This window comes from Danio rerio, chromosome 13 (genome assembly GCF_052040795.2).
Source record: "Danio rerio strain M-AB ecotype USA chromosome 13, GRCz13ab, whole genome shotgun sequence".
NCBI lineage: Eukaryota > Metazoa > Chordata > Actinopteri > Cypriniformes > Danionidae > Danio > Danio rerio.
In genome coordinates this window covers 45,687,010-45,699,824 of record NC_141033.1, presented here as the reverse complement: position 1 = coordinate 45,699,824, position 12,815 = coordinate 45,687,010, and the positions used below count along the sequence as shown (strand labels likewise).

The following is a 12,815-nucleotide window of genomic DNA, read 5'->3' as shown; positions in this document are numbered from 1 at the left end:
ACAAGATGCTCAAATGAAACTGTATCAAATGAAAAGTAAATTATTGCAATCTTGTCTAAATATAAAATTGCTTTACACGTAATGTATTGTTAAATTATTATATTGTTGTTTTATCAAATGATGTTGTATTTCGACACTCCTGTTATTCAGCAATGTTTAAAATTTACAGTAATTGTATTTGTTTAGGTACGATTGCAAATACTTATTGTTTATTTGATACACAGTAGGTAGTGCTGTCACCTCACAGCAAGAAGGTCGCTGGTTCGAGCCCTGGCTGGGTCAGTTGGCATTTCTGTGTAAAGTTTGCATGTTCTCCCTGTGTTAGTGTGGGTTTCCTCCAGGTGCTCCTACATGCGGTACAGGTGAATTGGGTAGCCTAAAATAGTCCGTAGTAAATGAGCGTGAATGAGTGTGTATGTGTAAGGATGTGTCCCAGGGATGGGTTTCAGCTGGAGGGGCATCTGCTGCATAAAAACGTGCTGGATAAGTTGGTGGTTCAATCCGCTGTTGCGACCCCGGATTAATAAAGAGAGAAAACCAAAATGAAAATAAATGAATGATTCTGAGCCTTTAATTGTCATTTATAAGGGATTTATAAAGCATCAATATTCCTCACTTTAGATTAGATCACAAAACTGCATGAAGTTGAGTTAATAAAGCATTATTTAACATGCAGAAAAACGTATTATATGCAGGGCTCCAAACCGGTTCAAGGAACGGAAACGAAAAACAGAATCAAATGACATTTTTCAGGAACAGAAACGAAAACCGAAAAAAAAAGATCAACTTTAATCGTTCTGAACAGAAACGTTTACAGTTAAACGGTTAATAATGTTATTTTATCATTCTCTTTATTATATGAATTTGGGAGACAAAAAGCATTAATTTAAAGCAAGTGAACAAATGCGACGGTGACGCTCGTTTTTATATAAACTATAAATGTCTGGCCGTGATGCGTATTTAGGCCTATGCCAGTCTATAAAAAGATAATGTAGCTTAAAACACTTTTAAAATTTTAGAGAACGTAATACAGTTTGCACAACCAATGTTTGGTCTTAATAACTTGCCCATAATTAAACGTCATGTAGCCTACTTTTTGATTACTTGACCAGCGGATTTATGGCAGCACCAGTGGATAAACGAGATCTGAGCATAACAGGTATGACCAATATGTGCATAACCAATATGCAAAGTCAAGAGAGTGCACGACTGTCTAAAAAAGGGTAACGTAGCCTAAACTGCGCACACTTGATTATGTAATGTGTGAAATCGTGAACGCATCTCAAAGAGCAAAGCATAACTTATTAAATGCCCATGCTTAATCGGTCATCGATAAGGTCTATCGGTTTTAAAGGGTTACCGACAATAAATCAATCGAGTAATCGTTAGCATCCCTAGTTTAATCAATGAATGTGTTAAATTTTATATTTATATTAAAGATGAATAAGGCAAGAATATGATAATGATACTTTTTAGATTTTTACACCTACAAAAATATCTTGTGGTAGGGCACTTGTTTAATAAAAATCTTTGTATATAGGTTATCTGTAAAAAACGCAATCAGAGCCAATGACATGTAGAAGTAGTGTTGCCTAAACGGCTATTAAATTTCTAATAAAATTAAAACCAAAGTATAACTCATTGCATTTTTCGTTTGATAAAAATATACAGAAACGAAATAAAATCATAAGGATGCTAGTTTGTAATTTATGTTAATAATAATAAAATGACATGCTTAGACTATAAGCTTAACGGCTATACGCTGCCAATAGGCCACTAATAAATATTATTTTACTTTGTACTGGATTATAATGTATATTTTACTATAAAAACTAAATATAGCATGTCTTACTGTCATTTAAAACAAGTAATTCAAAATACACATCAGAACTGTAGACCTGCAGTGGGTAAACTAAATACAGGGGGTGTTGGTCAATCAATAGCCTACAGCACATAATTGAACTAATTATGATGCTAACTGTAATTTAGCTCTTAATATAGGCCTACGATATATTTTCTGGTGTTTAATTTTACATGGGCAAATAGCAGTATAGCCTACAGTAAATTTTTAAAAAAGATTATCATTTACCCTACCTGCAGCATAGTAAATAAATTATATAATAAATATTATATAATAAATATAAATATATAATAAATTTAAATAATAATTGCACTGTGCAGTGTACTAAATATTTTTATTAGGCTACATAACTGAAAAACTATTTCATAACAATTTTTATAATTTTTATTGCTATTTCATATTATACAACATCTAAATGTAGCGCCGGGCCTGCGCTCGATACCAAGGAGTGGGGCTGTGTGTAGCACCTTTAAACAGCGTGTCAATCAATAACCAAAAGCAAGTTCATATTATAAATATGTCTTTAATGATACTTATTGAAAATTCATTTAATCTTACCCCTCGTATAGATTTTTTAGTTGCACCATTAAAAAAACAGAGCACTCTATAGCCCTGCAATACTTTGTAATTAAATAAAGTTTTTTTTTTTTTTTCTAGAAAACTGTTTTCGGAATATTTTGTCTATTAAGGAACGCAAGAACAGAACCGAAAAAATATAAATTCTGCTTAGAGTGAACCGATTGGATTTTCTTTTTTTCTTTTTTTTAGCCCTGATTATATGCCTGAATAGTAAATGTATAAATGTTCATTTATATAGTTTTTTAATCATTTATTTACTCATTCTTAATGATCTTAAAAAACACCAATTATTCTTAGACAGTTTGTAAATAATGCAGTACTTCATTTAGTTATGAAAAATGAATTATAAACAAAGTATGAAAACATAAAAATTGAGCACATTACACATGCTTATAAGTCAACAATAGAGCATCTAGCTGTGTTTATAAACTGCTTACTAATAATGTAGAGTTAATGCTTAACAAATGATGTCTATTTGGAGTTTTGGTTGCTTGGTTATATGATGAAGGTCTCTGTGCATTTGTGGGGTTCAGTTTTTTTCAAATAGTTACAATACGACAGAAACAGAAATAGAACATACTGGTGGGTTTTAAGAGTTTACCCAAAAATGTACATTATATTATTAATTACCCTCATCTCACTCTAACCCCCTGAGACCTTCATTCATCTTCAGACTCAAAGGAAGATAACTTAGATGAAGTGCAAGAACTCCTCATCCTCCATAGACAGCAAGGGATTGAAACAATATGAAGGAGAGGAATTAATAACAGAATCTTCATTTTGGGGTGAACTAACCGTTTAATATTGTTTGCTATTGCACTTAACTAAATGTGCACGCAGACATGGAAGAGTTATGTGGAAGCTTGTTATACCCAATGAGAACTGCTTTTAGACATGCAAGAGAGTTTCATGGATTTTGTGTTTACTGTTTTTTTGTGTTTAAAGGTTTTGTGGAAATTATTTATAATAAATATAACATTTATTAAATCTATTCTGGACCATTTCCTGATTGGATCTTGAGGTTCCTTCTGTATTCAAATTACATTTTTTATAAACTGACCTGCTCTTCAAATGAAAATTCTAAAGCAGTTTACTGTCAAATTACTTGATTGAGGTTTAAAATTTAATATTAGTAAGGGTGCTGATCTGATCCCCACGTTGCCTAAAAACCGGTAATGTGTGTGTAGAACTGGTCCTTACTTTGACTAAAAAACGGTAATGTGTGTGTAGACCTGGTCCTTACTTTGACTCAATACCGGTAATGTGTGTGTAGACCTGGTCCTTACTTTGACTCAATACCAGTAATATGTGTGTAGATCTGGTCCTTACTTTGACTCAATACCGGTAATGTGTGTGTAGACCTGGTCCCTACTTTGACTCAATACCGGTAATGTGTGTGTAGACCTGGTCCTTACTTTGACTCAATACCGGTAGTGTGTGTGTAGACCTGGTCCCTACTTTGACTCAATACTGGTAATGTGTATCTGGAACTGGTCCTTACTTTGTCTCAAAACCAGTAAAGTGTGTGTAGAATTGGTCCCCACTTTGTCTAAAAATCGGTTGTGTATGTGGCGGACCCCACTTCTACACAAAACCTGAAATGTCCCCACAAGTGACCACTGTGTCAGGTCTAAAAAAAAATTTGCGGAATATCCAAAATCTGAAGTGATTTTATGAAATAGTTTGTGTTTTTGTGTGGCAAACTATTTTTTTTATGTCTCTAACATCATCAGAAAGGGCGGTCCCCATTACGTAACCACCGTGACAGGTGACCCCCACAATGCACAAAAACAAGTATGTGTGTGCGTGTGTGTGTGTGTGTGTGTGTGTGTGTGCGCGCGCGAATGAGAGATAGAGAGCTTTGCCTGTGTTTGTGCTTGGTGCTTATGAGTGTGTGTTAGAGGGCGCGCGCGCGCGAATGAGTCAGAGAAAGCTTTGTCTGAGTGTGTGTGCTTGGTGCTGTGCGTGTGTGTGTTTATACAGACAGCTTGTTATAGGCTGTCTGGACTGTATAACTGGGTGATTTTCGGTTTTGTTCTCCCCCCGCTCTTTAGCGGGATCGGGCGCGGCGGATAGAAAACGGGGCGGGTCGGGCAGCGGGACATCAAGTGCTTAATATAAGCGGGAGCGGTCGGGTTCCGGCTAAAACCTGGCGGGTGCGGGCGGGAGAGGGATTCAAAATTTAGTCCCGCGCAGATCTCTACCCTCCAGGACCGAGTTTGGACACCCCTGAGTTAGACTATATGATTTGTCTGAGAAGTGCTACAGCACTGTTTCCCAACCCTGTTCCTGGAGGTACACCAACAGTACATATTTTGGATGTCTCCAATGTTTGACCTATTTACTGCAGGTTTTGGAGTCTCTTCTTGTGTTCTGATGAGTTGATTCAGGTGTGTATGATTAGAGAGAGGTTGAAAATATGTACTGTTGGTGTACCCTCAGGAACAGGATTGAGAAACACTGCGCTACAGTATATATCTTGAAGTAGTTTCATTCATAAGTGAGATTTTCAATGGTGGCATCTGTCTGTCTGTCTGTCTGTCTTTCTGTTTGTCTGTCTGTCTGTCTGTCTGTCTATTTATTTATTTAATTTTTTTTACATTTTATTTATCAAATTTTTTTTTAACAACAAGAGACAGCATGTATAAATCAACATTCCCAAAGAACGTAAATGTACCAAAATTAGCCTGGTTTTCATTGTTGGTCCTTTTGCCAGATGTTTAAGGTCCATACCAAGATAACAATATACAAGTTTAAAGTATAAACAATACTCAAACAAATGACAAAAAGAATCACAACAACAACCATATTAAAAAGCCTAGTGTTCACAATGTTGACTATTAAGCTGCCATTTTTTTAAATTTCAGGAAAAATGCATTCAAACTACCATCAGTCTTCAATTATTACAAAATAGGTGGGTGTGGCTCTGAGGCCCCTTATTGTTCAGTTCAGTTTAGTGAGGTCAACAGTCTAAGGAAAATGTAAATAGTTTCTATATAATAAAAATGAAAGTTGTAAGTTATTTATCAGGGGTGGCCACAGCGAAATGAACCGCAAACTTATTCAGCATATGTTTTACACAACGGATGCCCTTCCAGCTGCAACCTAGTACTGGGAAATATCCATACACCCTCACATTCACACCAAGGTTATTAAAGTTAACAAAAACGAACGAGAAAACGAAAACTTAAATGTTAAATAACTGTCATTAACTAAAATAAAAATAAAAACTTTTTTTTTTTAAAAACTACAACTAACTGAAACTGTATTGTGTACATACAAAACTAACTGAAACGAACTAAAATTAAAGCAAAAAACTCATTCGTTTTCGTATTTGTAAACGTATTTAATACATAATCTTACTTTAAGCTGTATAGAAGTAAATTTAATTCGCACTGCAGGTGTTTGACCCATACAGCACCTCAGAGTCTGTAATCCTGCTGCCATCGAGCCGGTTCTCCTCCAGTCATCCTCGCTGTTGCTCCCGCAACAAAAACAACAAGTGGACATGACAGCAGCACGGTCACAGCATTAAAGACACTTAAAACTTTTACTTTAACACATGTGTACCAAATAATGGGTTTTATTTCTGTATCGCGATCTCGAAAGAATCTTTTTAACCAGATCTTTTAAGTGAACCAGATGCACTAGTTCACCAAAACGAACTGAATCATTTGAAACGATTCGCGTCTCCAGTGAGCACTTATCCACAAACTTCTTTTATGCAAGACATTTTTCAGATCATTGTGATGTTTTTACTGACTGAAATTATACTATTGCTGACTACATAATGTTGAGTCCTAACATCCACATTAAATAACTGAACTTCCCATCACTACTGTGTATCTAATCTCAGAGCAGCCTTGCACACATGTTGTACTTAAGGCTGCTATCTTGTGGGCTGCTGTATTTGAATTTGAGGATGGGTATGTTATTGGTAGATGCTGTGGTATGATATTGGTAGATGATAGTATCCTCTAAATACAGATTTCAAAAAACATTTTTATTATACAATATTTGTTCTATTGATTTTGAATCTTGCACCTAACAAGTATCCTTATTTAGAAAAAAACTGAAACTAATACTGAAACTAATAAAAACTAAGACATTTTAAAATATAGAAACTAATAAAAACTAGTAAATCTACCTCTAAAACTAATTAAAACTAGCTTAATTTGAAAACAAAAAGTCAAAACGAAATAGAAACTAAAACTAATGAAAAATCCAAAACTATTATAACCTTGATTCACACACATACACTACGGCCAATTAAGCTTACCCAATTCATCCATAGCACATGTTTTTGGACACAGTGTCACCCAATATCGTAAACTACACAAGCATTTTTTAACTTGATGTTTTCCCAACTAAGCAGGCTATTGGTTTTAATGTAGTACAATGATGTTGTACAAGTCAGCTGTTACCGTAGCAATGCCAGTCTTCTGCTGTGGACCCACTCCTCCATCAACAGCCCTTACAATCAGAATATACTCAGACTTCATCTCTCGATCCAGAAGAGCTGTGGTGGTAATCTCTCCTACACACACACACAAACAATGGTAATTTCTAATTAAGGCCTAAAATCTTCAAAAAGATGGTAAAAACCAAAGTCTAGACTATGGTTTTAATATCCTTTTGAAGGTTTTAGACCTTAAATAAACATGTATTAGCAGAAATTAAACAATTTTTAAACAATAATGAAAACACTTTAATTTTGACCTGTTTTGGATGTGTTCAGGTATATTTTAGTTTTCTTAAATTTCTTTTTAAGATTGATTTGGGACTTTAAAAACTTCATGTCAGCAAACATTTAAGAAAAATACATTCAAACTACCATCAGTCTGCAATTATTATATAATAGGTAGGTGTGGCTCTGAGGCCCCGCCCTCATGGTTCAGTTTATTTTGCTGAGTGATGAAGCCAATTATGATTTGGGAATGGACAGATTTGGCCAGGATGCCGGGGTGAAACTCTACCCTTTTTCGAAGGACATCCTGGGATTTTTAATGACAACAGAGAGTCAGGACCTGGGTTTACCGTCTCATCCGAAAGACGGCGCTCACTGAGCAGTATAGAGTCCCCGTCACTATACTGGGGCATTAGGACCCACATTTCGCCCCCTGCTGGCCTTACTAACACCACTTCTGGCAGCAACCTAGCTTTCCCATGTGGTCTCCCATCCAGGTACTGACCGGGTGCAGCCCTGCTTAGCTTCAGTGGGCGACCATGTGAGAGTTGCAGAGAGCTAGCTGCCGGCAAACGCTTTGTTTTCGGTTTTTGAGCACCGAAAACAAAGCGTTTTGAAAATGCTGGAGAGGCCGTTTTTATTCTAATACTCTGCTGCTCCGTGTCAGTGGGGATGAGGGAAAACGAAAACATCTGAAAACAGGCAGGGCTGCAGACTTTCTGATTGGGGCCTCCCTCAACATTAAGTAGCCTACACACAGTTCACAAAAGTGTTAAAGAAATCTTCTCTCCGTTAAACAGAAATTGGGGAAAAAATATACAGGGTGATGAATATAACTGTGATGTTGAAGGTTAATGGGCAGGTATGAAAGTGTGTGTTATTGTCCACCTGAGCGTGTGTTGAGTCTGAACTGTGAGCTGCCCTGCAGGGAGTAGATGAGCGAGGTCTGACCGAACTCTCGAGAGGCGTCCAAATCTGTGGCGTTCACAAACAGCACCGTCGCACCTGACAAACAAAACATGCGTCAAATGAGAAAACAAAGAGGATGCAACAAAACCATCAGATAATGACTGTGAGAAACTGAAAGGACGAGATAATGCACGACACGCAAAGAAGAGGTGATAGACAGAAAAAGTGTGAGGGATGGTCTTCAGACAGGATATGGTTAAAGTGCGAAGTTGAGAAGGACAGGATATGGATTTCAGAGGTTTAGTTAACAATGCTTTTCTTACTAAGATTTTTTTTTGTCTTGTTCTAGTTCATTGTATAAATAAGCAAAACATATTGTCTTGTTTTCAGAAAAAATATGTCAAAATTAAGGGAGTTTTTCCTTAAAAAAAAATCTATAATCTGCCAATGGGGACAGCAAAAAATATTATAGCAAAAGTAAGAACTAAACTATTTTTTCTGACTCCATTGGCAGATTATTTTGATTTATGAATATGGAGACAAATATCTTAAAGGATTCCTATAGTGTGTCCAGAATGATGCAGCAAGAAAACAGCAGATAAACAGACTGGGTTTACATTTACTGACTGCTGTTGAAGAGAATATCTGCTTATAAAACATTATATTATGTATCTTTTATGGCCAAGTGTGCAAAAAGTGTGCTTAAACTATCTTCCAATAAATAAATTTTTAAAATGTATGTTAATTTTAGAAAATCTAATTATCTAATTCTTTTTTATAATTAATTAAATTATTTATTTATCTAACTATTTATAATTATACTTCCTTAAATAATTCTAGGATTTTCTTTTGTATTTTTAATTTTATTTTTTGTTTAATTTAATTTAATTTAATTTATTATAATTTAATTCATAACATTTTTGGAACTAAATTGAGAATAAATGGTCAAATAGATGGAAGAAATGTCCAATAACAATTCAATTAAATGAAAAAAATTTATAAAATAAAATAAAATGAACAAAGAGTGAGCCATTTTCTAAATAAAAAAAAATAATAATAATAATAATTAAAATAAAATAAAATGAGCAAGTAATTTTCTTATAAAAATAAAATAAAATTAAATTAAATAAGTAGTCATTTTTCTAAAATAAATAAATGAAAAATAAAATAAAATAAAGAGTGGGTCATTTTTTAAAAGTAAAATAAAATAAAATAGGTTTATAAAAAAAATAAATAGGATAATAAAACTAAATAAAATAAAATAAAATAATAAAGAGTGGGTTATTTTATAATAACAAAAACAAAAAAAATTTAATAATGTGAACAACAGCTAACTAAAACAAAAATAAACTCTGTATGCTGTCAGTAACTTTTGCTGTTCATGTTCCGTTTACTGCTCTATAACAGGTAAAAAATAACAACAACAAAAAAAAACTCTGTTTCTGCTTCTTTGGGTGGTGAGAACTGAAACATAAATCCCCCAAGCCAGTTCCCCAGCTCTGATAAAGCAGCACTGATTCACACAAAACATGAAATTAGCATGAAACCGAAAAAGTGCACAGCTGACTGAATGCTGTAAATCATCCCTGACAGGAATAGTTATGCTCATATGAGGTTTCTGCGCTACATATTCACATTTTCCACCATTTTCTGATAATACAATAGTAAAATTACCTGCAACAATATTCTCTGGTATGTTGACGATATAAGACGGGAGGCTGAACTCGGGTGGGTTGTCATTCTGATCCTGCGGAGGAAAGGAAATCTGTGTTTTAGCTATCAAAAAAAAAAAAAAGAGTTATTAAATATTAACTCATTAATTTTCTACTGGGAACAAAAAACCCTCTTGGTTGTAATTAAATGTATTGATGAAGTGCTTTTGGAGTTTAATGGAAACTCACAGGCTGTGGCGATGGCAAATTATTCAATATCAGACACATACACTGTTTCACCACTTCAATTCAGCAATAACACACACACGCACAGAGGCATGGATGTGTCAAACCCCTGCTGTTTTTCAGATGAAATGTGTCTAATCAGAATCAAAATAAAAGAGCAGAGAAATGTCAGAGTGAAATTATCTATGGATTAACCATCCTAGTCAATGAAGCTCAGAGGAAACAGATGAATTCAGAATTAACACAACGATCACAAAACGCCAATGTGAGCCTATTTGTGTATGATGAAACTGAAAACTGATATGAAATATTAAAACAAACAACACAGAAAACCTACGCTTCTCTTGACTTAAAGGGTCACGAAATCCCCTGTTTCAGCAGGGTCTTTTCACACCTCTAGTTTAGAAAAAGTCAGGAAAGTGGGCGTGTCGGTTTGGGCACACGCTGATTTTCACAGAGGCAAAACAAACACACAGACGCAGAGGAGAAAGACAGTGACTGTGTTTAAATGGACACCAGTTATAGGATTATTTGACAAATCATTAAATGGTGGTCTTTAACTGCTGTTTGGCACTTTCATTCAGGAATTTCATTCATGCCCCTCGTGACAAACGAGATATTTGATTCGAGGATTTGATCGAGATATTTGATTTGCTGTAAGTGTGTATTTTTCATGCAATGTTTGATACCGCATGACGAATGAGAGAAAACACCTCTGCATTTCTCAGAAACTTAGATGCACTCGGCAGGTAGCGTCAGAAACCCGTGCATGTTATTCTTGTCACAAAATGCGGCAAAAATTCTCCACGACAGTAATACTTTGATTGCTGTGTTTACTTGTTTACACTTGGAGAGCTGCATTTATAGCGGATCTTTCAGTCCATAATATTGTCGTGATATTAACGTACGGTAAACTTTAGTACTTAGAAATCCAGATTTCACCATTTCAAGATGAGAAAAGCTCTCGGCTAAAAAATGTTCCTTAGACACACATTTTTGTTGAGCGTCGAGCACTGTAATCAACACATAAGTCCAGCTGTGCTCTCATAGCGCGAAAATGAAAACAAAAACTTCCTTGCAGCAAATTATAAAAGCAACACTGACGACCCGTATCTCCAAACAATTCTTCTTCTCCTACTTGTTTTGGCAACACAACATGGCGTCCCTCTGCTGTCTAAACACTGTACAGGTACAAACAGTCTTTGAAGCTATCATTTATATTAATGAAGTTGCACCGCATACACAATAAAGCGCACTGATTGGTTTGAACCAAGTCTTACTTAAATTAATGCTGCACACTCAGAGACGTCACAAAGTACTCTGAGGTACAGACATACAGTCTCCATGCTGGAATACACGCAAGTATCTAATCGGCGTGACGCAGCTTTAACCATTCGTTTTAAACCAGAAGAACAAATTTGTTTGAAATAACACAAAAACAACCAATTTTCACTTTTTTTGTGAAATATATGTGTCCTAGAAGTTTTTTTAGCACCGTGTGTTTTAGTGTTTCGTGACCCTTTAATAACCACCAGTATATCAATTCAAATTTGATCCATACAGTTTTACTATGTTTTCCCAACTTCTGCTGGATTTCTTACTACGCTAAGTAGCTAAAAAATTTATTCATTATAATTTGGATCTTTTATTTTGTTGTATTTGTTTGCAATTGGCTTTTGTTCCTTAAAATAGTTGAAGTATAAATATAAGAATTTTGAAGTATAATTAATTAAAAAAATATATATATATAATAGTTATTTAATTTTATATAAAATCTTAAAGTGCCTAAAATAAATATATCAATGATTCATTCATTTTCTTTTCGGCTTAGTCCCTTTATTAATCCTTGGTCGCCACAGCGGAATAAACCGCCAACTTATCCAGCATGTTTTACGCAGCGGATGCCCTTCCAGCTGCAACCCATCACTGGGAAACACCCATACACTCCCATTCACACTCATAACACCACACTCAATTTTTTAGCCAAACCAATTCAAGAATACCACTTGTCTTTGGACTTGTGCTGAAGCACCCGGAGGAAACCCACACGAACACGGGGAGAACATACAAACTACACACAGAAATGCCAACTGACCCAGCCGAGGCTCGAACCACCTTCTTGCTTTGAGGTGATTGTGCTACCCAGTGCGCCACCACATCGCCCCATAATAAATATACAGTAATTGTAATACATTATTATTATTATTTATTTATTTATTTATTATTATTATTATTATTATTATTATTTTGAATTCTTAAAGAGGCAATCAATTATAATATTGACCTTAAAATATGTCTTTATTATAATTATCTTTATTAAATATTATAGGAAATACTGTGAAAATGTCCTGGGTCAGTTAAAAATCGCTTAAAAAAAAAAGTAAAGAATAAAATTTGTCAATAATCAATCATTAATTATAAGTCAGTAATTTTGCCTTGACTTGTACATCATAACCATTAATAACAAAAAAAGATAATTAGAGCAGATCGCACTCTGGTGTAGTATATTAAATTAAATGTGAACTGTTGTGTTAATGACTTACAATCAGCTCGATGATGATTGGAACGGTGCTATTGAGAGATGGGTTTCCTCCATCTTTAGACATCAGAGTCAGAAAGATCAATCCACCAGGAACCTGCTCATAATCCAGAGGACGAGTCACGGTGATGACTAAACAAACAAACAAACAAACAAACAAACAAACAAACAAACAAACAAACAAACAAACAGGGGTTACCACACTCAAATCACAGAAATATTCACAACAGATAAGCAGCTGCTTGCTAGAACAAGGCATCTATAATTGCTTTATGAAAACAGCAGAGGTCACAAAGCCTTCTCTAAAGGCATTTTCACGCTTTAAGATGTTAAACCCAAATC

At 34.9% G+C, this 12,815-nt stretch overlaps 1 protein-coding gene and 1 long non-coding RNA gene across 3 annotated transcripts in view; both read right to left on the bottom strand.

Moving 5' to 3' along the window:
• The window catches only part of cdh23 (cadherin-related 23), a 495,141-nt gene that overhangs the window by 165,475 nt on the left and 316,851 nt on the right, over positions 1–12,815 (bottom strand). For both annotated transcript variants that reach the window (XM_087277778.1, NM_214809.1), the window contains 4 exon segments: positions 12,478–12,605; positions 9,711–9,783; positions 8,016–8,132; positions 6,865–6,977 (listed from right to left, as the gene is read on the bottom strand). In XM_087277778.1, coding sequence (XP_087133904.1) covers positions 6,865–6,977; positions 8,016–8,132; positions 9,711–9,783; positions 12,478–12,605 — 431 coding nt within the window.
• Positions 3,299–3,869, bottom strand: LOC147841180 (uncharacterized). The gene is made up of 2 exons (XR_015506354.1): positions 3,673–3,869; positions 3,299–3,629 (listed from the first exon to the last, which is right to left on the bottom strand). It is a non-coding gene; the product is annotated as an uncharacterized LOC147841180 (long non-coding RNA).